The following is a 27,739-nucleotide window of genomic DNA, read 5'->3' as shown; positions in this document are numbered from 1 at the left end:
GGAGATTTTAGTGTCCCCTCCGGCGATACGTAACAGGTTCCAGGAATTTTATGGGACTTTGTATACAGCCTCTTCTAGTGCCACCCCGGACCAGATTCGGGAGTACCTGGCTCCTCTCCCGCTCCCATCGTTAGCGGAGGCAGAGAGAGCAGCTTTGGATAAGGAAATAACCCTCATTGAAATTCAGCAGGCTATAGGAGACCTCAAGGCTAACAAAGCACCTGGTCTCGATGGCTTCACTCCCCAGTTCTACAAAACATTCTCCACCTCACTGCTGGAGCCTCTGCGAGCGTTGTTTAATTCACTGAGGGATGGTGGACAGCTCTGGCCTGGTTCCAATGTGGCGGGGATTACAATCCTGGGGAAACCAGGGAGAGATCTCTCTCATTGCGGGTCCTATAGACCCATTTCCCTCCTTAATGTTGACCTCAAATTATTAGCTAAAATCCTGGCGAACAGGATGAATAGCGTCATGAATCGGCTTGTCCACACCGACCAGGCAGGCTTTATTCCGGGACGGATGGCCGCCGACAACATTCGCAAAATTACTGATCTGATGTGGTGGGCCCGCAAGGAACAAACACCCCTGGTTTTGCTCTCGGTGGACGCGGAAAAGGCTTTTGACATGGTGCATTGGCCTTTCCTGTTCTCCACTCTAAGGGCCATGAACTTTGGGGACAAATTCTTAAACTGGCTCCAGCAACTATATCATCAGCCAACCGCGAGAGTAAAAGTCAATGGGGTATACTCGGAGGCATTTCATATTCAAAGAGGGACAAGACAGGGTTGTCCCTTCTCCCCATTGTTGTTTGCCTTGTTCTTGGAACCTATGGCCACTCGGGTGCGCGGCAATCGCTCGATTCATGGTATAGAATTAGCGGGTAATGCTTACAAGATGTCTCTGTTCGCCGACGACATCCTGTTCACCTTGTCTGATCCCCACATATCTCTGCAAGGGGCTCTTGGGGAACTTAGCGATTTTGGAGCGGTATCCGGTTTCAAGTTAAACATTGAAAAATCTGAACTGCTCAATGTCACATTATCTGCCACTGAACTTGAGAACTTACAAGCTCAGTTTCGTTTCCGATGGGCTCCCAACAAAATCAAATATCTAGGAGTTTACATTAGCAAGGATCCAGACGACCTTTTTAAGCTCAATTACACGCCCCTTATACACCAAATCTTCAACGATTTGGATAGATGGTCCGGACTCTATTTATCCTGGTTCGGCCGTATAGCGTCCGTAAAAATGAATCTCCTGCCCCGATTGGGCTACTTATTTCAGGCCTTGCCTATTCTTATACCCAGGGCAGTGCTCACTCGATGGCAGAGACGGATCTTCTCCTACATCTGGAAGAGGCGTCCGCCTAGGGTCTCTAGAGGGGTTATGTATCGCCCTAAGGAAAGGGGAGGATTGAGTGTCCCCCACTTACAGTGGTACTATATTGCGGCCCAAATTAGGGCTATCTTTGATTGGAATCGCAAAGGGGAACAGAAACAGTGGGTGCACATTGAGCAGGCCCTGTACGGTGGGACCCCCCTCAGCTCGGTAATCTGGCAACCTAGGAACACACTTCTTCCCTGGGGAACATTGGCGCCCTCGACACAGACCACTCTTCAGGTGTGGTCACAGTGGGGTAGACAGTTGACGGGTGACCGGCGATATTATTACAGCTCTGGCCTCCAGACAAACCGTTTATTCCCAGCCGGTACAGCCCATGGCTCTTTCCAGCGGTGGCAGGGGAAGGGCGTTATGCATTTCGGGCAATTATGGGATGTGGATAGCTTCGTCTCGTTCCCCACACTACAAGCTAAATATGACCTAACGGGGCTGGACGTCTACCCCTATTTACAAATCCGTCACTTCTTTATGACCGAATCGGTGGGGCAGGAACTGGCCCTGGGCAGAACACAATTGGAGGCCTGGTGCGATCAGGCTGACACCTTGCGGAAAGCTATATCCCAGGTTTATAATTATTTGAATAAGGACCCACAGCAAAAACCAGTTTTTATGAGGACCTGGGAGAGGGACCTGGGCCGAACCTTTGAGGACGACACCTGGGATCAGATCTTTCTTTTCACCAAGCGGGGGCTTCCCTATTCGCAATTGGCTGAGAACAGATATAAGATTCTACTGCGTTGGTACTGCACGCCGGCTAAAATACGCAGATTTAACCCCCAATATAGTGACCGATGCTGGAAGGGGTGTGGTATGGAGGGTACGTTCTTACATATGTGGTGGTCATGCTCTTACTTACAGCTCTTATGGACCGGGGTCTCCCAGCTAATCAGGAATATTATGGGAATAGAGGTCACCCTTACTCCTGAACAAACCCTGTTAAACCTGCCTTACGATGTGACAGAGGCACAGGGGAAGCTGATCATGTTTATCTTAGCTGCTGCCAAATGTGAGGCGGCTCTGGAGTGGAGGATAGCAGGCCCTATTTCTATGGGACGGGTCTCTGCTAGACTACATAAATTATTTCTACTGCATGAAAAGATGAGACGACAAGGTCCCAGGGACGGGAAGCAACGCCAGGATTTGTGGCGCCCTTATAGGACGTGGCATCAGACACAGATGGGGGTTGAGCCAGAGCAGTAATGCACTAGTCCCCTGGTCCTTATCTCTAGGTGAATAGTCATTGAATCCGGTGTTTATTCAGACTGACTATCAGGGTTACGTATCTTGTTGTTTTTATTATGCTTTGATCACACTTGGGGGGGGGGGGGGGAGGACGGTTCTATAATCTCATGATGTACTTATGACAACTCTCTATGTTACATTGTGTTGCAGCTCTGTTGCCTTTGTATGTTATTGTTCATTGCAGCTCTGTACACTGTTGCCATTATGTGCATCTAATAAAAATTCTCAATACAAAAAAAAAAAAAATCATCCTTCAAAAATTGGAAGAAGGATCCATCTGAAGAAAATAGGATAAAACATAAGCATTGTCAAGTTAAGAGTAAAACATTGATAAGACAGGCGAAGAGAAAATTTGAAATGAAGTTGGCCATACAGGCAAACACTCAAACTTTTTAAAATATATCCAAAGCAAGAAACCTGTGAGGGAGTCAGTTGGACCATTAGATGACCGAGGGGTTAAAGGGGCTCTTAGGGAAGATAAGGCCATTGCAGAAAGACTAAATTAATTCTTTGCTTCTGTGTTTACTAATGAGGATGTTGGGGAGATACCAGTTCCGGAGATGGTTTTCAGGGGTGATGAGTCAGACGAACTGAACGAAATCACTGTGAACCTGGAAGATGTAGTAGGCCAGATTGACAAACTGAAGAGTAGCAAATCACCTGGGCCAGATGGTATGCATCCTAGGGTTTTAAAGGAACTCAAAAATGAAATTTGTAACCTATCAATAAAATCGTCCATTGTACCTGAAGACAGGAGGGTGGCCAATGTAACCCCAATATTTAAAAAAGGCTCCAGGGGCGATCCGGGTAACTATAGACCAGTGAGCCTAACTTCAGTGCCGGGAAAAATAGTGGAAACTATTCTCAAGATCAAAATCATAGAGCATATAGAAAGACATGATTTAATAGAACACAGTCAACACAGATTTACCCAAGGGAAGTCTTGCTTAACAAATCTGCTTCATTTTTTGAAGGGGTTAATAAACATGTGGATAAAGGTGAACCGGTAGATGTAGTGTATTTGGATTTTCAGAAGGCGTTTGACAAAGTTCCTCATGAGAGGCTTCTACAAAAACTAAAAAGTCATGGGATAGGAGGCGATGTCCTTTCGTGGATTACAAACTGGTTAAAAGACAGGAAACAGAGTAGGACTAAATGGTCAATTTTCTCAGTGCAAAAGGGTAAACAGTGGAGTGCCTCAGGGATCTGTACTTGGACCGGTGCTTTTATTTTTAAGAATATTATATATATATATATATATATATATATATATATATATTATATATATATATTATATATATTTGCAGATGATAATGTGGACAAATGCAAGGTGTTGCATATAGGGAAAAATAATCCTTGCTGTAGTTACACGATGTTAGGTTCCATATTAGGAGCTACCAGCCAGGAAAAAGATCTAGGTATCATAGTGGATAATACTTTAAAATCGTTGGCTCAGTGTGCTGCAGCAGTCAAAAAAGCAAACAGAATGTAAGGAATTATTAGGAAGGGAATGCTTAATAAAACGGAAAATGTCATAATGCCTCTATATCGCTCCATGGTGAGACCACAACTTGAATACTGTGTACAATTCTGGTCGCCGCATCTCAAAAAAGATATAGTTGCGATGGAGAAGATACAGAGAAGGGCAACCAAAATGATACAGGGGATGGAACAGCTCCCCTATAAGGAAAGGCTGAAGAGGTTAGGGCTGTTCAGCTTGGAGAAGAGACGGCTGAGGGGGGATACGATAGAGGTCTTTAAGATCATGAGAGGTCTTGAACGAGTAGATGTGACTTATTTACACTTTTGAATAATAAAAGGACTAGGGGGCATTCCATGAAGTTAGCAAGTAGCACATTTAAGACTAATCGGAGAAAATTCTTTCACTCAACTCACAATAAAGCTCTGGAATTTGTTGCCAGAGGATGTGGTTAGTGCAGTTAGTGTAGCTGGGTTCAAAAAAGGTTTGGATAAGTTCTTGGAGGAGAAGTCCATTAACAGCTATTAATCAAGTTTACTTAGGGAATAGCCACTGCTATTAATTGCATCAGTAGCATGGAATCTTCTTAGTGTTTGGATAATTGCCAGGTTCTTGTGGCCTGGTTTGGCCTCTGTTGGAGACAGGATGCTAGGCTTGATGGACCCTTGGTCTGACCCAGCATGGCAATTTCTTATGTTCTTATGAAATTATCAGGTAATTAATTTCTCCATTTCCTAGCGTGTAGCAGATGGACTCAGGACCAATGGGATGTATAAAAGCTACTCCCGAACCGGTTGGGAGGCTGCCTGTGACCCACATAGTATTGCGCTTGCAAATGCCGTGTCCTCCTGAGCCTGAACATCCAGATGGTAGAATCTAGAGAAGGTATAGATGGAGGACCATGTCGCAGCCCTGCAGATCTCGGCAGGCGACAGCATTCTAGTTTCTGCCCAGGATACTGCCTGGGCTCTGGTAGAATGGGCCTTGACCTGTAGAGGTGGTGGCTTGCCAGCTTCTACATAGGCCATCTTGATGACTTCCTTGATCCAGCGGGCAATGGTTGCCCGCGAGGCCCCTTCCCCTTGTCTCTTTCCGCTGTGAAGGACAAAAAGGTGGTCCATTTTTCGTACGGGTTCCAACATTTCCAGGTATCTGGATAGGAGTCTGCCGATGTTGAGGTGGCATAGACTACGGGCTTCTTCCAAATTCTTCAAGCCATCAGTCGTTGGTAGCGAGATGGTCTGGTTAAGGTGGAAGTGTGAGACCGCTTTAGGGAGGAAGGAGGGAACCGTGCGTAGTTGGATGGCTCCCAGGGTGAGCCTGAGGAATGGATCACGGCAGGACAGTGCTTGTAGTTCCGAGATGCAGTGGGCTGAACAAACTGCCAGCAAGAACACAGTCTTTAAGGTTAACAGGCGGAGGAGCAGTCCTTGGAGGGGTCTGAAGGCGGTTCCCACTAGGAAATCCAAAACGAGATTGAGATTCCACAGAGGTACCGGCCACTTTAGTGGTGGACGAATGTGTTTGACTCCTTTTAGGAAGTGCGACACGTCCGTGTGAGAGGCTATGCTGTCGCCCTCGCTCTTGGAGCCGTAGCATGACAATGCAGCCACCTGTACCTTGATAGAGTTGAGGGACAGTCCCTTCTGTAGTCCGTTCTGTAAGAATTCCAGGATCACGGGAACTTTAAATGAGCGTGGCTTGATGTTGTGGTCTTCGCACCAGGCTTCAAATACTCTCCAAATCCTTATGTACATTAACGATGTGGAGAACTTGTGTGCTCGGAGGAGGGTGTCTATTACAGCCCCCGAGTATCCGCTCTCTCAGGCAGGCCCTCTCAATGGCCAGACCATAAGAGAATTGAGCTGGGTCTTCATGGAGGATCGGACCTTGTTGTAACAGGTCCCTGTGTGGAGGCAGGGGTAGGGGGATCCCTGCCAGCAGCTCTCATGTCTGCATACCAGGGTCTTCTTGGCCAATCTGGAGCCACCAGAAGAACTAGCCCCCTGTCTAGTTGTATCTTGTGAATGATTGCGCCCCATAGGGGCCACGGCAGGAAAGCGTATAGCAGGGTCCCCGGTGGCCAGGTCTGTACCAGGGCATCGATCCCTTGGGACTGCAGTTCGTGCCTGCGGCTGAAGTATCTGGACACTTGGGCTTTGGATCTGTTTGTCAGAAGGTCCATGTCCGGTGTCCCCCACCGATTCACTATCATTTGGAAGGCTGCAGATGACAGCCTCCATTCTCCTGGGTCTAGACTTTCCCTGCTGAGGAAGTCCGCCGTGATGTTGTCTTTCCCGGCGATGTGGCTGGCGGAGATCTCCTGGAGATTTGCTTCCGTCCATGCCTTCAGGTGGTCTATTTCTAGGGACACTTGTTGGCTTCTGGTTCCCCCCTGTCGGTTGATGTAGGCCACTGTTGTGGCCTTGTCTGACATTTCTCTGACCGCTTTGTCTCTAAGTCTGTGAGCGAACCGCAGGCAGGCTAGTCTGACTGCCCATGCTTTTAGGTGATTGATGTTCCATCCCGCCTCTTCTGCGTTCCACTGCACTTGGGCGGTTAACGCCTCACAGTGTGCTCCCCATCCTCGTAGACTGGCATCTGTGGTGAGTAGGGTCCAGGTTGGAGAGGATAGTCTTGATCCTCGGCTCATGTGGTTGGCCTGCAGCCACCACCGTAGCTGGTTCCAGACTCTGCCCGGGAGTGATAGCCGTACGGTGTAGTTCTGGGACCGTGGGCTCCACCGTGATAGAAGTGAATGCTGTAGGGGCCTCGTCTTGGCTCGCGCCCATGGCACAACTTCCAGTGTAGATGCCATCAGCTCGAGGACTTGCAGGTAATACCATACTGTGGGATGAGGATCGTTCAAGCAAGGATCGTTCAGCAAGGTATGCAGCCGGTTCCACAATTTTGATCTCCTTGTGGGGGTCAGGCTGACCTTGTCTTTGGTGTCGAATCGGACTCCTAGGTATTCCAGTGACTGTGAGGGTTGTAGGAAACTTGTTTGTGTTGACCACCCATCCTAGGCTCGCCAGTAGAGTTATGACTCTGCTGGTTGCTTGGTGGCTTTCCTCCGGTGACTTTGCCCTGATCAGCTAGACGTCTAGGTAAGGGTGGACGAGGATTCCTTCCTTCCTCAGTGTTGCCGCCACCACTACTATTACCTTGGTGAACCGTCCGGGGTGCTGTGGCTAACCCGAAAGGTAGAGCCCGGAACTAGTAGTGACGGTTCAGGACTTTGAAGTGTAGGTAGCGCTGGTGTTTCTAATGAATTGGGATGTGTAGGTAGGCCTCCGAAAGATTCAGGAATGTGAGAAACTCTCCCGGTTGTATCGCCCTTATTACGGATCGCAGGGTTTCCATGCGGAAACAAGGAATCCTCAGGTGGCAGTTGACCGATTTGAGGTCCAGGATGGGCCTGAATGTTCCCTCTTTCTTGGGGACGATAAAATAGATGGAATAATATCCAGTATTTATTTCTTGTGGAAGTACTGGGGTTATGGCTTTGAGGGCCAGTAGTCTGGACAGTGTAGCTTCCACTGCCGCCCTCTTGAAGAGGTCGTGGCAGGGGACTCCACGAACTTGTCCGGAGGAGTACATAGAAAATCCAAGTAGTACCCCACCCGAATGATGGCTAGGACCCACTTGTCCGAAGTTCTCGACCCATCTGCGGTAGAATAGGGCTAGTCTGCCCCCTATGGCTTTTTCCCTTGGACGGGTCGGCTGAATCTCATTGTGGGGTGTGGCTGGGGCCTGTACCTGAGCTAGTACCCCTCTTGTTGTGCTTGTTCCAAAAGGACTGGTTCCTGCTCGTAGGGCGGGGCGCTTGATAGTTGCTCCTGTAAGGATTGAAGTGCTGTGAACTTCTGCCCCTGGAGGACCTGGGGAAGAATCGCTGGTTTCTCTTAGTTTTATCCTCCGGCAGGCGCGGCACTGGGGACTCGCCCCATTTGTCGGCTAATTTCTCTAGTTCGCTGCCAAACAGGAAGGATCCTTTGAAGGGCATCCTTGTGAGGCGCATTTTGGAAGATGCGTCGGCCGACCAGCTTCGGAGCCAGAGTTGCCTTCTGGCCACCACCACAGATGACACTTCTCTGGCCGCTGTACGCACTAGGTCGGAGGCAGCGTCCGCAAGGAATGATACTGCTGGTTCTGTGTCTTCTCCCGGGGTGGTGTTCCTGGTTTGGGATAAGCAGGCACGTGTCACCACTGTGCAGCAGGCCGCAATTTGTAGAGACATAGCGGCTACGTCAAATGACTGAGGATGGATTCCAGACGCCAGTCATGTGCATCCTAGAGCGCTGCTCCTCCCTCTACTGGGATAGTGGTGCGCTTAGAGACCGCACAGACCATGGCATCAACTCTTGGGCATGCCAGAAGATCTTTGGTCGCCGGGTCCATGGCTGCCAAAGCTCATCCCCCTTTGAATATGGACTCTGGGGCATTCCATTCCAGGTCAATCAGCTGTTGTGCCGCTTGTAACACAGGGAAATGGCGAGAGGACTGACGAAGACCCTCCAGCAGGGGGTTCGGTTTAGGTTCCCCCTGAAGTACCTGGGCCCGGAAAAGTGAGCTCCGTCAGACATTGGGTGACCAGGTCCGGGAGCTTGTCTTTTGTGAAGAAGCGCCTCATTGTTCAGTGAGGCTCTGTCCCCAAAGGGAGCTCCCCCTCTTCTAGGGGCTCAGCTTCCTTTTCAGAGATGCCCGTGTCCCCATAGGTAGGGCTTCTGGGTAGTGGAAGCCTGTGCCTGGGTCTTGAAGGGCCTGGGGGTCCTCCGGCAGAACATGTGGCTGACCAGCTGGAGGTTCAGTTTGCATTTGAACAAAGGCGTGAACCCCCTTGAACTCCACCCATGAGATCAATGCTGGATCCAACCTGAGGGGCACTGGTTCCCTGGGGTCCCCCTCAGTGGGGAAGTCCCACCGGGACCTGCTAGGTCCGGTGTACTCCACGAGGAGCTAGCACTCGGCCCTGGGTGGGACTGGCCCTGAACTGGATCTCCCAGGGTCTCCTCACACTGCGTGCACAGGGCATCTGCCTTCTCGCTTTGTGCGGCTCTGATGTGGCATGCTGGGCAGAGGCCTTGAGCCTTTATCCCTGTTTCTGGTGGTGCCATGGCTGTTGGCACGTAAACTCTTATGCGCTCCGGTGCGCTTAAGATGAGCATGTGAGTTGTGCGTGCAGCTGTGCGTCCAGCCGTAGATATGCGCCCAGCTCTGTGCGTGCAACTTATGCGCACAAAGTTTTGTGCGCGTGTTAAGTCTAGGCGCACAAGTGCTATGTGCCTAGCTCGGTTTTGTGCACTTGGGCCGAACAGCAAACGGCGTGGCGAATAGGGCCAAGATGGTGACGGCAAGCACGCAGGCAATATGGCTACCCCCTCGGAGGGTCTCCACTTGGTAGACTCTTGGAAATAGCCGGGGCCTGGCCTGCTAGGGCGGATCAACCCGGTGACACTGGTCCCGGCCCGTGACCTGTGCTCTTCCTCGATCCTCGGAGACCGGATTCAAGAAGATTTCTACCTTACCTTGTCTTCGGTGATTCCCGGTTTTGTCCCAGGCGGTCTTCGGCTGTGGGGGGGAGAGGGCAAATACCTTCACCGCTGCGCTCGAGGGTGCACCTGCTGCCTCTCAGCCGCGCCCGAGGATCAGGGGCTAGGTCCTCCCTGCGATTTGGCCGCCGGACAGAGGCTTACCTATGAGGGACCACGGAAATCACCTCTGGAATCTCAACTTGGGGAGGGACCAGAGGGTATCACTGCAGGAGAGCGGGGCTCATCTTCAGGTAGGTTTCTTTAAAATTTGGTTCTCTTCTTTCAATTTGGTTCTAACGCTCTGAGAGTGTGCAGATAGACCCTAACTGCTATGGAGATGGAAAATACTTAAGAGCTGCACTTCCTGCAGGGGTATATGTACTAGGGGCTGACGTCAGATTGAAATCTGATCCGTCTCCAACTGCTAGCAGGAGTACACTATACCCACTGGTCCTGAGTCCATCTGCTACACACTAGGAAATGTCAAATTCCCTTAAATCTGTACTTCCCCCAGTCACCATAGAGTCCCTTTTAAAAGCAGATGATATATTTGCTAGTTTCATCTTCAGGCACAGTGCCAAATTTTAGCGACAGAAGAGTTGCTGACCTGTAACAGGTGTTTTCCTTCAGCAGGATGTTAGTCCTCACACATTGGGACATCATCCGATGGAGCCCGGCATGGAAAACTTTAGTCAAAGTTTCTAGAAACTGACTGGCACCCTGAGCATGCCACTATCCACGCATCTTGTCAAAAAGATGAAGAGTTTGTTTGCTCCAAGTAGGCGCTAAGGCTCTCTTGCAATCCAGACTATACAAAGCCCATTAGCCCTGGTGTGAATGAGGCCTGAGAAAAAAGGGGGGCATAACAATTGACCTGTTAAGATGGAAATCCATCACCACCTTAGGCAGGAACTTAGGGTGTGCGCACAAAACCACCCTATCATGGAAAAAATTGTGTAGGGTGGATATGTCACCAAGGCCTGAAGCTCACAGACTCTGCGTGCTGATTTGACGAAGACCAAAAATAAAACCTGCCAGTTCAGATAACTTGAGGTCACAAGAACGCAGCAGCTCGAAAGGAGCTTTCATGAGCTGAGCCAAAGCCACATTGAAATCCAGTGACACCACAGGAGGCCGAAGGGGAGAATTCAACTGAAGCAAGCCCTGCATAAAGCGACCCACAATGGGTTGCACAGAAATGAGTGAACCATCCACACCCCTGAGGTAGGCACTGACTGCACTCAGGTGTACCCTAATGGAGTTGGTTTTTAATCCAGCATCCGAAAGGTGCAGAAGGTACTCAAGCAACTTCGGTGTGGAGCAGGACAACAGAACCAGGCTGTGGTGCTCACACCAGATGGAAACCCTCTTCCCCTTCAGGCTATAAGACTTCCTAGTGGAAGGCTTCCTGGAAGCCACCAGGACTCAAGACACAGGTTGAGGGGCTACAGAATCAACCTCTCCACATTCAGGCCATCAGGAATAAGGCCCAGATGTTGGGATGGCACAACCTTCCCTGATCCTGCGTGATGAGGTCCCTAGACTGAAAGGTTCTCAGGAGAGATCCTGTAAAATCTGGAACCAGATCTGCCTCAGCCAATGAGGGCCATGAGGATAATAGTGCTCCTGTCTTGTCAAAGCTTCAGAAGATTCTTCATCACCAGGGGAAGTGGAGAATATGCATACAGAAGGGCCTTGTCCCAGTGGCGGGCAAACACTGAGGCTAGTTTGCAGCCCCCCTGTACAGGGAGCAGAAATGATCCACTTCTGGGGTCCCACAGAGATGGAAGATCCGATCCGCTGCTTGCTTCAGGGACCAATTGTGGGGTTGGAAAGCTCGACTCAGCCTGTCCACCACCACATTCTCCATCCCGGATAGGTACATAGCTCTGAGCACCATACTTTGGGACAGAGCCCAGACCAGATCTGAGCTGCTTTTTGGCACAGGAGGAATGACCTTGTACCTCCTTGTTTGTTACTATACCACATCGTCACCTGGTTGTCTGTCTGGATCAAGAACACTCAGTGAATCAGCCGATCTCAACACCCAGAGCACGTACTGGATCATACAGAGCTCCGGGAAGATGATTTGACATTGTGCCTCCTGGGTGGACCACAGGCCTTGGGTGCGGAGCCCCTCCACATGGGCACCCCACCCCAGGTTGGACACATCAGTAGTGAGCACAATCTGGGTAGGGGGATTCTGGAAAGGCACCTCCTGCTCCAAGTTGGAAAGACTCTCCATCATGCCAAAGAGACTGGGAGAGGCGGAGTAATACGGATGCAGAGCTCCTGGTTGGCCTGTCGCCACTGGGACCGCAAGGTCCACATAGCTGTGCATACATACACAAACAAAGGTAGTAACATGGATGATTGCGGCCATGTGTCCCAAGAGGCGCAACATGCAGCGTGCTGATGTTTACTGGCTCTGGCGGACCACTCCCTCAATGGATACCAACTAGAGTGCCCAATTGCAGGGAAGGCGTGTTCAGGCCTGAGCTGAGTCCAACCAGGTGCCAATGAAGCTCAGCTGAGGCGACAGGTCGAGATGAAACTTCAGGTAGTTAAACCCAGGGACCGCTCCGCTCCCTCCTGGGTGGGGCTCTTGACAAGCCAATCCTCCAGGTAGGGAACACCTGCACCCCCAAGCTGCGGAGGTACGCACTCTCTATAGCCAGACACTAGAAGACGCGTGGAGCAATTGCCAGGCTGAATGGCAACACCCTGTACTGAAAGTGTCGCTTGCCCGTCATAAACCGAAGATACTTCCTGTGACCTTGTAATACCTCGATGTGGGTATAGGTGTCTACTAGTAGAGGAAGCAAAGCTAATCTCTGCATTGTAGGAGGGGAATCAGGGAGCCCAGAGAGACCATCTTGAACTTTTCTCTTTTTAGAAACCTGTTCAAGGCTCATGTCTAGGATAGGACAGAGTCACCTTGTCCTCTGGAATCAGAAAATATTGGGATAAGAATCCCCACCCCCACTGTTCCAATGGAACAGGTTTGACAGGCTTGACCATTACAAGGGCAGAGAATTCCTCCAAAAAGTATTTCCTGATGAGAGGACTGACCAAGAGGGGCATGGGGGAGAGTCCGGAGGGATACCCAAGAAGTTCAGCCGGTACCCTTGAACAATGGACAGAACCCACACCAGTCCAAGGTAACTCTGGGCCAATGTTCCTGAAAGAACTGCAACCAGTCCCAGGCCAGAGGGTCGTGCGTCGAGTACAGGCAGTTGGCTTATGCTACCCTTGCAGTCAGTCAAAACCCCGTAGCGGGGCTTGCCTAGGGCACCGGTTTAGGCCTGGGGCCCGCTGCTCTCTAGGACGAACCCTAGAGCTCACCTGCTGGGACCAGGTGCGAGGAGCGGAAGGGTAGTATTTCTTCTGGTGGTAAAATGGACCTCCTTGGGTCCTGATACGAGGACTTTCTGCTAGTACATTGGACCTGTCGTCCTTGGCCAGAGAGATGCTGCAGGGTCTCATGATTATCTTTAAACTGAGCCACAGCATCCCTCACCTTATCACCAAAGAGATCTTTGCCAGTACACGGCAGATCCACGAGCCTCTCCTGTACTCTGGGCAAAGATCAGAATCCTGAAGCCAGGCCCATCCAATGGGCACCAATTCCCGTGCTGCCACCCTTGCTGCTTTCTCAAACGCAGCACAGGTGACGCGCACCTCATGCTTGCCACAATCAAGACCTTGCTGGACAAATCGCTGAGAAAGCGTCCTGCAGCTGCTGGGGCAGGCACTCAGTCAAGTCCTGGATCTGCTTCCAGAGATGCAGAGAATATTGCATTATATAAAGCTGGTAAGAGGCGATGCAGACAAATCAACATAGTGCCCTGAAAACACCTTCCTACCCAGCGCCCTGTGTTCCCATCCCAGAGAGGCGGAGGCATGGGTGCGAGCACACAGTCTTTTTAAGGGCGGACTCCACGTCCACTGACTTATGTGGGAGTTGACGCTTCTCAAACCACATAGCATGCTGGACTAGGTACACTGCATCGGCCTTCTTATTTACCAGATGCAGAGATGGGGTATTCCCAGATCCTAAGGAGGAACTCCTTGAAAATCTCATGGACTGGAGCATGACATGTCCATAGGGGCATCCACGAACTGGATAACCTCCAGCATCTTGTGCCTGGCATCCTTCTCCGTAAGAAATTAGAATGGAATGGCTTTGGCTATGGCCCACACAAAACCAGCAAAAAAAGTTAAATCATCCGACGGGGGCCAGCACCGCTCCTCCGCAGACAGGTCTGAGGAAAGGTCAGTCAGAGGAAGACTCAGCTATCTCCCCCATGGGTCGTATTGGAGGGGGTGCTTTCCCAGACCCAGTGGCTTGGGCACAGAGGGCCCCCAACAGACCCAGAACCGAACCAGGCAACAATGGCTGTGTTTCTGGCCTCGCAGGCCATTCCTCCTCTGAGGAACCACAATGGGAATGGCATCAGGAGGGAGCAACAACGCTGGCGAATGGGGCATAGATGGCCTGTGCACTGGCATCAGCTGCATGGGGAGAGCGCAGAGAAGAAAGTCGAAGGTGCAGGCTTCAGGCGCCGGTGGCTCGATGCCCTGCAGGGCTCGGACCACCACCAAATGCACCTAGCGTTCCAGCTCCTCCTCCAAGGCAGATGACAGGATGGACTGAGGAGGAAGCAGTGTAGCTAGATCTCCCTCTGAGCCCTGAGGGAGATCACCGTTTAGCACCAGAACCTAAGGGTAATGCTTCGGACCCCTGGCCTTGGAGTGCGCTACCTCTTTGCTGCAAGGTCACTTTGGGAGCATCAGAGCAGGAGCTGGTGCCAGCCCGAGCCCAGCACTGTGTGAGGATGGTGGCCGGTGGCAATGTTTCAAGGTTTCCCCACAGTGCTCAGCCCAGTCTTTCCCAGGAGCTGAGGACAAAGGAGACCAATGAAGGCTTATCTCCAGCACCCCTCTCCACCCAGCAGAGGGGTGAACACAGAGAGATCAGTGTCCATCGGTTCCCCCGGCCCTTCGGCATCTATGCCCCCGATGCCAGTGCAGGGATTTGGACTTCCTGGACATGAACAACTTCTCCATCTTGTCCAGGCAGGCGCACTGGCCCTTGGGGGTCATTTGGTTGCAAAAATGACATCCCAAATGATATGTGATGCCCCCAGGTAAAAACATCTTGTGCGGATCCAAGGGCAGTGGGGGCACCGAAGAAAAGACACCATGCATAAAAACTAGCCGGCGAGCAGTCAATGACCGTCAGCCCCCGAAGGACACTGCTATCAGGAATCAACAGCAGAAAAGGTAAAACTTACCACCTTGCCAGCTAACTAAATCTGGGAGGAATGGAGGGGGACTCCGCACAGCAACCACCGGATGACAATCATTTACCCTAGTAAGTGAAACCCTACACTTACACCAGCTGTTATAGAACTCCTGCATTGGGGATAAAGCAGAATTTCTTACCTGTAACAGGTGTTCTAGGACAGCAGGATGTTAGTCCTCACATGTGGGTGACATCAGATGCAGCATGGTCCCCTCTTCAGTCTCATAACATAGAATTCATGAAAATAAAACCAACATTAGAAACCCAACTCCATGGGGTGGAGAGTGGGTTTCCTGAGGACTAACATCCTGCTGTCCTAGGAGAACACCTATTACAGGTGAGTAACTTTGCTCCTAGGTCAAGCAGGATGGTAGTCATCACATGTGGGTGAATACCTAGCTACAAGCTGCTCCTGTATGTACTGGGGCACACAACACTTAACTAGGTGCCAACAGGCACAACACACTAGTGCTGGTGACAACAGGGGGAGCCAGTCTGAACCCAAACAAGAGGCATAAGGTTGAAAGAGTTGGGTTTAACTACTGAAAAGGTTCTGCAGGACCAACTGACCGAAATGGCTGTCATATCTACCTTCTCTGTCCAAGCAGCAGTGTGAAGCAAAAGTGAGGGGAACTCCAGGTTGCAGCTTTGCATATTTCATCCACTGGCCCACTTGGTGCAGTCCCTGAGTCACCATGATTCGAATAGACTGAGCTTTGACATGGCCACCCAGTTAGATAAGATCTGCTTGGATATGGCAACTCCCAATCTATTTTTGTCAAACGAAATGAAGAGTTGTGTAGTCTGTGGCCTGCTGTTTGCTCCAGACAGAACAATAAGGCCCTTTTGCAATCTAGACTGTGCAGAGTTCGCTCACCCTGATGCAAATGAGGATTAGGAAAGAATGTTGGCAGGATGATGGACTGATTAAGGTGGAACTCAGTCACCACCTTCTGCAGGAACTTAGGGTGAGTGCAGAGAACTACCTGATCGTGGAAAAACTTTATATGGGGTGGATCGACACCAGCATCTGAAGTTCGCCAACCCTGAGTACAGAGGTGACAACTACCAAGAAAATGACCTTCCAGGTCAGGAACTTCAGGTCACAATAGCACAAGGGCTCAAAGGAAGCCTTCATCAGGTGGGCCAAGACCACATTGAGGTCCCAGGAAACCTCAGAGGTCCTGAGGGGAGGTCTCAGCTGGAGTAGACCATGCATGAAATGATCCACAACAGGCTGCATTGAGATGGGCAATCCATCCACTTCTTGGTGGTAGGCTTCAATTGCATTGAGATGCACTCACCTCAAGGTGGTCTTTAAGCCAACATCCAAGAGGTACAGCAGGTAATTAACAACTTCGAGGTAGAACACGAGAACAGGTTCAACCTCTGGTTATCACACTACACTAAAAATCTCTTCTACTTAAAGCCATAACACATCTTAGTGGACCGTTTTCTGGACTCCAGCAGGTCCCAAGATACTCCCTCAGAGATTCAGGGGCTGTAAGGTCACCTTCAACATCCAAGCCATAAAGAACAAGGCCTGGAGGTTGGGATGGCGCAGCATCTCTATTTTGCTTTATGAGATCCAGAGACGTTCCCAGATGGATCGGGTCCTGGAGCGAAAGGTCCTGCAGAAGCAGGAACCAGACCTGCCAGAGCCAATAAAATGCAATGAGAATAATGGTCCCCTGGTCCTGCTTGAGTTTCAGGAGCATCTTTGAGACCAGAGGATAGGATAGATCCCTGACGTTGTACTGCCCTTCTCCACGGTCAGGGAGCAGAATTGGTCCACTTTCTTGATGCAAGGAGAAGAGACTAGGTCCATGTACGGAGACCCCAATTACGGAAGATCCGGTCCGCTACCTCCTGCTTCAGGGACCACTCATGCGGTTGGAAGGAATGACTTAGTCCGTTCTCCAGAACATTCTCCTGTCCCCACAGATATCTGGCTTGAAGAATTTTCTGGGATAAGGCCCCTGACCAGATTTGGACTGCCTCCTGACAGGACTGATCCCATTTCCTCCCTTTTGAGGTACTACATGGCTACCTGATTGGATGAGCACAACCTCCAGACAGTTGCTCCCGAAGCATCCAGAGGGCATGACAGACTACCCGCAACTCCAGGAAACTGACACCTCAGCTCCTGAGCTGACCAGTAACCCTGGGTATGAAGATCTCCCATATGAGCTCCCCATCATAGGTGGGAGGCATCTGTGGCAAGTACAACCTGAATGGGTGAAGCCTGGAATAGAAACCCCACCTCCAGATTGGGAAGAGTCAACAACCACAACAGGAAGTCTTGAAGCGGTGCCGTGACCTGAATCCACGCCCCAAGGTCCTGAGTGACCTGGCGCCACAGACTGCAAGGTCCCCTGCGCAGGTGAAGGCAAGCAAAGGAGGTGACGTGGACAGTCATACCCCAGTAAGCACAACATGGTGCGTGCTGAAATTTGGCAACTTTGTAAGATCGTCCCTGTCAATGAAGCCAAGGTGATCACTATCCCTGGGCAAAAATGCCCAGGCTTGAGCTGTGTCAAACCTGGCACCTATGAATTTCAGGTGCGGGAATGGAAGCAGCTGGGACTTGGGGTAATTGATTAAAAATCTCCAAGGTCTCCAAGATTCGAATGGAGGCCTGTAGGGACTGCAACATTCCTGTCTGGAGGAAGCCTTGACCAGCCAGTCGACAACATAGGGAAAGACTTGCACATGCTGCCTTCGCAAATAGGCAGGCACCGCCGCAAGGCACTTTGTGAAAACGTGGGGCGCAGTCACCAGTCAGAGGAGAAGCACCCTGTACTGAAATTGTGCTCACACACCACAAACTGAAGATATTGCCGGTGGGCACAGGCAATCCCTATGTGAGCATAGGCATCTTGTAGATCGAGGGAGCAAAGCCAGTCCATCTGGTGAAGAAGAGTAATAAGCACACCCAGTGAGACCATCTTCAATTTCTCCCATGTGAGAAAGTTGTTCAAGGCCCTCAGATCCAAAAATCAGGCAAAGGCCTCCCATTCTCTTCAGGATAAAGAAATACCTGGAGTAGAATCTACTTCCCCACTGACCAGGAAGGTACAGGCTTGGCCGCTTTGGCCATTGTTGGGGCGAACAGCTCCTTGAGAAGTATTTCTCGATCCCTGGAATCCTTCCAAGATGGACATGGGGGAGAGACCAGCAGGGTCTCCTGGAAATGTATTCTGGCAGATGGAGAGGACCCACCGATCTGAGGTGATGATCTAATGGTCCACGAAGGACATGAGACTATCTCAGACTGGAGGACCCACCTCTGGCTGCACTGGTGACTGGCTTAAACTCCCTTGCAGTCAGTCAAAAGCCTGTTGCAGGATCCTGCTGCGGTGCTGGCTGAGTGCTGGGGACATGCTGTTGTCTAGGCCAAGACCTCTGTTCAAGCCTCTGAGGACGTGCCCTACTTGCTGGAAGGTATTTCCTCGGACGATAGAATCGTTGAAGGACTGCCTCGAGGATTTTTTGCCTGAGGACTGGGGGTCAGAGATGCTTGCGGATAGATGCTGCAAGTTCTCATGATGATCTTTGAGTTGCGCTACTGCTGCCTCAGTTCTGTCAGTGAAGAGATTCTCTCCAGTACAAGGTAGGTCAGCAATACGGTCCTGTACCTTGGGCTGGAGATCAGAGGCCCTTAGCCAGGCCATATGGCGAGCCCCAATGCCTGCCACGGCCACTCTTATCACTGTCTCAAAGACATCATTTGCTAATCGGATTTTTTTACATTCCAATCCCTACTGCACAACTATTAAGAAATTGTCCTGAAATTGAGGGAGGCGGTCTGTCAAATCCTGCACCTACTTCCAGAGATTTCTGGAATATTGGCCCATATATAACTGGAAGCAAGCAATGTGGGCTACCAACATGGACACTGGAAGACCTTGTGGCCTGGGGCATCTAGGGCGGTGTGCTCAAGCCCTGGGGGGGGGGGGGGCATGGATGCAGGACCTTTTTTTTTTTTTTTTTAGGGTGGGCTCCATTATCTCATATTGGTGTGGGAGGTGGCCCCTCTCAAATCCGGTAGATGGTTGCACCAGTACCCTGGCATCTGTCTCTGTTCACCGGAGGGACAGAGAGTAGGCATTCCCAGTCTGCTAACAAAGTCTTAAAGATATCGTGGACTGGGACCACAACTACTTCTTTAAGAGCATCCACAAACTGAAGGATCTCCAGCATCTTGTGCCTGGGGTCCTCTTCAGTGAGGAGTTAGAAAGGGACTGACTCCGCCACTGCTCTTACAAAACCTGCGAATGTCAGGTCCTCTGGAGGGAAGCAGCATTTCTCCTCTGGAGGAGAGGGTTCTGAAGGTAGATCCTCTGAGTCCTCAAAGCAAGAGGCAGAAGTCTCATCTTTCCATGGGTTGTATGGGATATCAATTTCACTCCCTGGCGACTCCGGTGGGGGAGCCTGAAGTACTTGGGCCGGGGGCACCAATAGCCATGTAGGCACTGACTACACATTTGCCTTGGGGACATGGTAGGTACCGGGGTCACAGCAATCATGAGCACTGGTAACCTAAGGCTTGGTGGCTGTGGAACCTGTTGGGGAAGACGTACCACCAGACGATGTCCCTTCCTCATCAGAGGAATCTTCGATGGAAATAGTTTCCGTGGCATCAACTGTACTCCTTGTGGTAGCGAGGGCTCCTGGGGTATTGGCATGGGTTGCGTTGGCAACTGCACCGAGGAGGTTCAAGCGCTCCAACAACGGTGCTAGCATGGACGGTGCAGGCTCCGCAGAGGCTCCAAGGGGGCCGGTGGCTCAATACCCTGTAAGGTTTGTCCATCGCCAGATGCACCCTGCACTCCAACTCCTCCTCTAATACTGTTTGTGACAGTACAGCTTGAGGCAGCAGCAGCGTAACCCGATTCCCCTTGGAGCACTGATGGGAACCAGTGCCTGGCACAGACATTGGTGGGGACTGCCTCAGGCCCTAGACTTCGAGCATTGATGCCTCGTCTGATGGGGGCCACTTCAGGGGAATTGCAGGCAAAGCCAGCACCTTCCCGAACTTGAAGAGAAAGGTGGACAGATGCTGGTGCTTCCTTGGTTTCCCCCAATACTCAGCCCAGTCTTTCCCCAGTGCAGAAGATGGAGATGACCCAGACCTAGGGAGGGAAGAAACTGGTACAAGTCAATCCCCAGCACCTATCTCCAGCTGGGGGATTGGAGAAGGAGAGGACAAAACAGCTCCAACACCATGGGGTGTTGATGCCCCTGACACCGAAGTCAAAAGTATCTAACTTCCTGATACCAAACAATTTGCCCACCTTGTCCAAGTGTACTCGACAACTCTTGGGGGTCATTTGAGCACAAAAAGGACAGCCGTGCCCATCGTGCAAGGCTCCCAGGCACAGGATGCAGACCTCATGGGGGTCTGTGATGGACATGGTCTGAGGGCATTAGGGGCAGCAGCAGAACCCAAGGAAGCCATCGAGAAAAATAACTGCTGAGCAGTCGATGGCTGGTCACCGGAGGACGGCACCATCTGACAGACTGCAGAAAACATGAGTAACTTACCACAACACCTCTAATTAGGGCCAAGAAAGATTGAGGGACCTGATGAGGAAAGTAACGAGAAAACTTTCATAAGCTTTTTGAAAAGAAAAAAACAGCATGAGCTCCATGTCCGTGAGGCAACAGCTCCGCAGAAGAGACTAGACCGATGAGGGACCCTGCATGGACCCGTGGATAGTGATATGCTGAGCATGCTCAGTGTTCCTAGTCAAAGTTCTAGAAACTGACAAATTTTCTGTGCCGGGGCTGCATCTAATGTGACCCACATGTGAGGACTACCATCCTGCTTGTCCTAGGAGAAAGATTAAATCTAGCAGTGTAGTGTGCCAATTCTGACCACCTTACCAGACTTCTAGCACCAATGGATCTATCATTTTGTTTTATAAACATGATTAATTTTAAGAATATTTGAACAGAAATGACTAGTTTTCCAGTTATGTAAAACTGTTAGTATTGGTAATCAAACATGGAATATCAGAGGATTACTTACCAATACAGTAATTACATGCTACAAAACCCAACTATTAACAGAAAATATCAGTTCTGCAATTAGAAATGTTTGAAGGTATATGGTAGCATACAGAATTCAAAAACTTTACCTGTCCATGCCATGCGTAGTGCAAAATGATAGCAGAATTGGGATGGTTGCCAAGGAAGATAGGCATCAACGTAGAGATGAGCTCATGGCGTAAAGTGTGCCAGGATGTGTTGATCTGGAGTAAGGCTAATACCAGCATATCTGGGCAGTGCTTGATGGGGAAACTGAAGAGTTGCTTCACCTGCTCATACTGCCCTACTTCTGCCAGCCGCAAAAGGGACTCAATCAGGTCCAAGCTTTTCCTATATGGGGAAAATTAATCACGTTAACCAATAGGATACATTGATGTGGTAAAAAGCAGACTAAAGGTACTGGTTGGTATGATATCCAAGACTGAACAGTAAGATAAATTGATTCTTGGCCATCACAGACCAACTATAAAAACAACATTGCATATTTGACTCCATGAATGGACAAGTACTGTTTGAAAAACAGTATTTGATAACAGGTTAAGCCTGACTATAGAGCAGACTGATTACAGACTTAAGAGTAGTGCTGTTAAGTTTGTTTTTTTAAACATTCCTGCAAGATTGTGAAAATCTCAGCATGAAAGTCAGGTAGGCAATTAAATCCATACATAATGGTTTTTATAGAAGAGGCATCATATCCAGGATATGACAAAGTAAAGAAATCACCCTATTAACATTTACTGATAGGTATGGCAAAAATGTATTATAGCAGATCCAATAGCAATCTTAAGAGCTACCAGAATGCTTTCTGGCTGACCTACAGCTAGAATCACTACCAATGCTTGAATAAGTCATAGCAAGGGCTATTATCTCAAAGGGACTACAAAAGTTCTAGATGAAAAAGAAGTCAAGATCAGGAACTAAACCCAAGTCTCTGTTTAATAATACATATTACTAAGACACACTGCCAGCAAAGAATGAATGATTTGAAGTTTTTTTTATACTTATGTTCGTTAGCACATCATATCGGTTTACATGGAACAGATAGAGAAATACATTTTAAACATTTACAAGGGACAGATAGTAAAATAAACATTAATTATGCAAGGTAAAAGGATAATATAATAGGGATGTGAATCGTGTCCCTCGATCGTCTTAACGATCGATTTCGGCTGGGAGGGGGGAGGGAATCGTATTGTTGCCATTTGGGGGGGTAAAATATCGTGAAAAAAATCGTGAAAAATCTAAAAATCTAAAAATCGCAAAACGGCACACTAAAACCCCCTAAAAACCCACCCCGACCCTTTAAATTAAATCCCCCACCCTCCCGAACCCCCCCCCCCAAATGAGTTAAATAACCTGCGGGTCCAGCGGCGGTCCGGAACGGCAGCGGTCCGGAACGGGCTCCTGCTCCTGAATCTTGTTGTCTTCAGCCGGCGCCATTTTCCAAAATGGCGCCGAAAAATGGCGGCGGCCATAGACGAACACGATTGGACGGCAGGAGGTCCTTCCGGACCCCCGCTGGACTTTTGGCAAGTCTCGTGGGGGTCAGGAGGCCCCCCACAAGCTGGCCAAAGTTCCTGGAGGTCCAGCGGGGGTCAGGGAGCGATTTCCCGCCGCGAATCGTTTTTCGTACGGAAAATGGCGCCGGCAGATCGACTGCAGGAGGTCGTTCAGCGAGGGTTTCCGGCGCCTCGCTGAACGACCTCCTGCAGTCGATCTCCCTGCCGGCGCCATTTTTCCGTACGAAAACGATTCGCGGCGGGAAATCGCTCCCTGACCCCGCTGGACCTCCAGGAACTTTTGGCCAGCTTGTGGGGGGCCTCCTGACCCCCACGAGACTTGCCAAAAGTCCAGCGGGGGTCCGGAAGGACCTCCTGCCGTCCAATCGTGTTCGTCTATGGCCGCTGCCATTTTCGGCGCCATTTTGGAAAATGGCGCCGGCTGAAGACAACAAGATTCAGGAGCAGGAGCCCGTTCCGGACCGCTGCCGTTCCGGACCGCCGCTGGACCCGCAGGTTATTTAACTCATTTGGGGGGGGGGGTTCGGGAGGGTGGGGGATTTAATTTAAAGGGTCGGGGGTGGGGTTTAGGGGGTTTTAGTGTGCCGGCTCACGATTCTAACGATTTATAACGATAAATCGTTAGAATCTCTATTGTATTGTGTTCCATAACGGTTTAAGACGATATTAAAATTATCGGACGATAATTTTAATCGTCCTAAAACGATTCACATCCCTATAATATAATGATAATCAGAACAATTGGGGGATCTTTGTCCCAAAGTGAACCCTCACAAACCAGTATACAGTTACATGACCACAGCATACAGTTACTTACAGAAGTCCTACCACCTCCCATTTGCATCCTATAGGGTCTACTGGTACTATCTAAGTCTTGTTTCCCAAACCTGTCCTTGGGACCTCACAGCCAGTCAGGTTTTCAGGATAACTAAAATGACTATGCATGAGATAAAGTGAAATTGCTCATCTCTAACAAGTGTTCTCTGTAGATAACAGGATATAAATCTGCTACACAACTGAGTGATCTCAGAGGATTGCCCAGAGACTGATAGCTCCGATCAGAAAGATTTTCAAAAACGTCTGAGCATGCATGGATGTTCCCATGTAACTGTTGCCATACGGAAGTCTCCTGACTTTATAGTAAGCCAACTTCATGGGAAGGAGGGTGGAATTGTGTGGCTGATTTGACCTATCAGAGAAAGCCTGTTAGATTAGCAACTTTGCTTTCTTCATGAACAGGAGAAGTATCAGGAACAAAGTGAGAATTATCAAGCTAAAGGATGCATAACAGTCAAAATAATGAACAAAAGTCCAGAGCAAAATAAAGGATACCAAATCTATAGAAAATTGTACTTGCTCAAACTACCTCATGCTCTAATAAATTGAAGCAGTGTTGGCAACATTATCAATTTACAAAGAGGCATAGTAAAAAGAATTTAACGGAAGTTGAAGTAAGGACCTACAAAATAAATGTGGCATAGGAGCTACAAATATAACATTCGTTTCACTCCTTTATCATCGTGCAAAGGCACTGAACATTTTACATCTGTCCCAATAGTCACTTTTGTGCTTTAAAACTTTATATGCATTTAAAATCCATTCATTTCAACAAAGCACTTAATGCTCTTGATGGTTTCTTCAAAGAGCTGGCTGCTGCCACACGTTCCAATAAATTAAATAGTGCACTGCTCATGGTCACATCATATCCCAACATGGTCTGTTTCAGAAATTTTTTGTGTATCAGGGGAATCCCTTTACTATCTGGAGCCTATGTATTTGTTGGCTTTCAAATCTCTGGTCATTAAGTGCTTTGTTGAAATGAATGGCTTTTTAAATGCATATATAAAATGTAAAAGTGACTATTGGACAGTTGAAAACATGTAGTGGCTTTGCATAATGATAAAGGAGTAAAATGAATTATATTTGTAGCTCCTATGCCACATTTTTTGAAGGTCTTTCAACTATTAAGTTTTTTACTCTTTGTAAATTGATAAACTGAAGCAGTATTGGCATTAGAGCAGAAGATAGTCTGAGCAAGTACATTTTTCTATAGATTTGCATAAAAATTACTTTACAGAAGAATGTGCAACCCATATTATGCAAGAATATGGAGAGAAGAGTCCACGGAATCACATCTTTACAACAATCAGTCCAAAACTGGACTTGACACAAAGCATGTTGTAGGTCAGGCAGAGGTTCACTAGTCCTGCAGAGCCACAAAGATTTGGTTTTTAGGACATCCACAATGAATATGCATGAGGTAATTTGCAAGCACTTCCTCCAATGCATGCAAATATACATCATGCATATTCATTGTAGATATTCTGAAAACTAGATCGGACTACTACATAAAAAGGAGTTGCCTACCCCTATTCTAGGAAGCAATGAGCAGAAAGAATGGACTGAAGACTGACAGTCCTGCGTATGGAGGTGGAGTGAAGCAGTGCTAAGGAAGCTGATGGGGCTTTTCCTTTCCTTGGAGATAGAGTCCTGATTGCATCTTTTACTATTATAAGCAATCAGATATCAAAGTTGAAAGACTTTCACTGAAAACCCCCAATATACTGAGCTGAAAGCAACAATTATGAAGACTTTCTATAGAAATTTCTTTGTACACAGAACAAAAGCAGCTTTTCACAGTTTATGACGAGCCTACTTGCTCTTACTGGCATGTAGTCTTAGAAAAAATAGTTTGGAAAGACTATGGATTGACCTAAAAAAGTCTGGAGCCACCTTCTGGTAGAAATTTAAAATGCTTTAAAAAAAAAAAAAGCTACTCAAAGTATAGAGAGTACAAAAAGGGCTTATTTTCTCTCTCTGGCAGGTTTAACTATTGAATTTTAAAACACTTCCTAAGAAAAGCTCTCACCAAAAGTTGAAATGGTAGTTTCAGGAGTTGAGCCAGAATTACATTTAGATCAGGGTATTAGGATCTTTTATTGGATATTTAAAATTATTTAGCCCTTTCATGAACCAGGCAACTAAGCTGATGAGAAATAGAAAGACTCAAATTTTTTATGGTATACTGCTAGAATGCAGAGATTAAGTCTGCCAGAGTTAAATCTTCAATCCTGACTTGAGAAAGGCTTAACAGGTTTTGAAGCAACAGGGCATGCCAATGGGTCTTGCTATAAAGGTCCAGTCAGGGCTGGCAGAAGCACTGGGTGAACTAGGCCTGGGCTTAGGAAGCCAACCATTAGGGGGTGTCACTCTTTGCCACAGTAGCACTGCTGCTTGCACCTCCTAAAGGGGTTGGCAGCACTTCTTGCTGTAGCACCACCGCTCACAGCCCCCCATGACTCATGCCCCTAATAGGGATGGTGGCCCGACGAGGTGGGGAGGGCCGCAAGGCAGAAGGTGCCTAGAATGCCTAATCCCCTTGCACTGGCCCTGCAGACAGTTAACTCTTTCCATTAGAAGTTATAAGATCTCATTGTACATTTTCTAAAAGCTAGGAGAACTTTGCCCCCTTCAGATGGCACTGTAGTGAAGATGCTAGCTTGCTTTTAACATCCATGCAATCAGAACCAATGAATGATGGTTAGGATGCAAAAGATTCCCATCACTGTGAAATAAGGAATGGAAATATGCATCTTATTGGATGTTGAATAGCTATGCATTGTAGCCATAGCAACTGAACTTGGCAAGGTCAAAACAGGGCCATTAAAATCATCTAACCCTTCAACTTCTGAAGTATCTTGGTTACAAGTAGCACTGGAGAAAATGCACAGAGCAATCCCTTAGTTTCCACAGAATTTAGAAAGCATCTGCTGCCAGACTTCTCCACTGGTATCCTCTAACAGTACACAAGAATTGTGTTTAATTTGGTCACAAATATAGCTATGATCGGAATGCCCCAGCATCAGAACAGTTCTTGGGCTACTAAACCATGAGAGTGGCTATAACTGGCAGCTTAATTGTGTTTTCTATCTTGTTTCTCTCCCCCATGAGATTCAGCTGAAAGTATTCTTTGGCAAATTGCTCATTTCCAAATCTTGCAAGCTTCCTGAGACTGAAAAAGCTTGTCCCTTCTTGTTTGACTGACTGCTGTCTACCCTAAGCTCTCCAGGTGTACATGTATAATATAATTCACAAGTTACAGGAAATCTCGGTTTTATCATTAAGAACTATCATCAATACAGTTTCTCCTTGCTACAATGGATGAGATGCCCCTGGCTGAAGTGCGCACCAGGTCTGAGATCGCATCCGTGAGGAAGGATATTGCTGGTTTCTAATGTTTCGACGGGCGTGGTTGTGTTCCTAGCCTGTGACAAGCATGCGCGTGTCACCACAGTACAGCAGGCAACGATCTGCAGTGACATAGCTGCTGCCTCAAATGACTGAGGATGGACTCCTGACATCTGTCTTGGGCATCCTTGAGTGCCGTTCCTCCTTCGACTGGAATGATGGTGCGCAGACCATGGTGTCCACTTTGGGAAAACACCAGGAGATCTTTGGCTGAGGGTTCCAGAGGATATAGGGCTTCTAGGGCCCATCCTCCCTTGAAACTGGCCTCAGGGGCATTCCATTCCAGGTCGATCAGCTGTTGTACGGCTTGCAGGAATGGGAAATGGCATTAGGCCTGACTGAGGCTGACCAGAAGAGGGTTCGTCTTTGGTTCCACTGAGGCGTTTGTCTGGGATGGCAGGCTCCCTCAGGCTCCCGGACATGAGGTCTGGTAGTTAGTCTTTGGAGAAGAAACGCTTCATGGTTCGGTATGGTTCCGTTCCTGGAGGGATTTTCCCTTCCTCCAGGGAGTCTTGGTCTTCCTCAGAGGTGTTCGTGTCCCCTAAGGTTAGGCTTTTGTCTGGGGGAGGCATGTCTCTGGGAGGCCACGAAGGGCCTGGGAGGTTTGGGTCCTCTAGTGGGGGGGCTGTGGCATCGGTGGCACCGATTGCACCTGGACAAATGTTTGCAGACCTTTAAAGAATTCCACCCAGGAAAAGGTTCCTGGGTCTATATTGCACCCAGCGGCGTTCCCCCAATGGCCCCGTCTGGAGGACCGAGCTGGGATAGAGAGGTCCCGGAGGTACTATCAGTGGATCCGGATTCCTGTACTGGCTGGGGGGGAGGACATTGCCCTGGTTCTCTCAGAGCCATCTCGCACTGTAGGCACAGGGCAGTAGCCTCTGTGCTGCACAGCGGGGATTGTGCTTTGGCTTTCTTGGCCAGTGGTTGCCATTGTTTTGTGTGAGTAGG

General features: G+C 49.0%; 1 protein-coding gene across 1 annotated transcript in view; it reads right to left on the bottom strand.

Moving 5' to 3' along the window:
- Nucleotides 1-27,739, bottom strand: part of CNOT1 (CCR4-NOT transcription complex subunit 1) — a 987,642-nt gene that overhangs the window by 686,489 nt on the left and 273,414 nt on the right. The window contains 1 exon segment of the mRNA XM_029609242.1: nt 21,110-21,350. Within this exon segment, the coding sequence (XP_029465102.1) occupies nt 21,110-21,350 (241 nt within the window).

The sequence above is a fragment of the Rhinatrema bivittatum genome, chromosome 7, assembly GCF_901001135.1.
Source record: "Rhinatrema bivittatum chromosome 7, aRhiBiv1.1, whole genome shotgun sequence".
Lineage (NCBI taxonomy): Eukaryota > Metazoa > Chordata > Amphibia > Gymnophiona > Rhinatrematidae > Rhinatrema > Rhinatrema bivittatum.
Note: the sequence above shows the minus strand (reverse complement) of the source record. Positions and strands in the feature narration are given on the sequence as shown.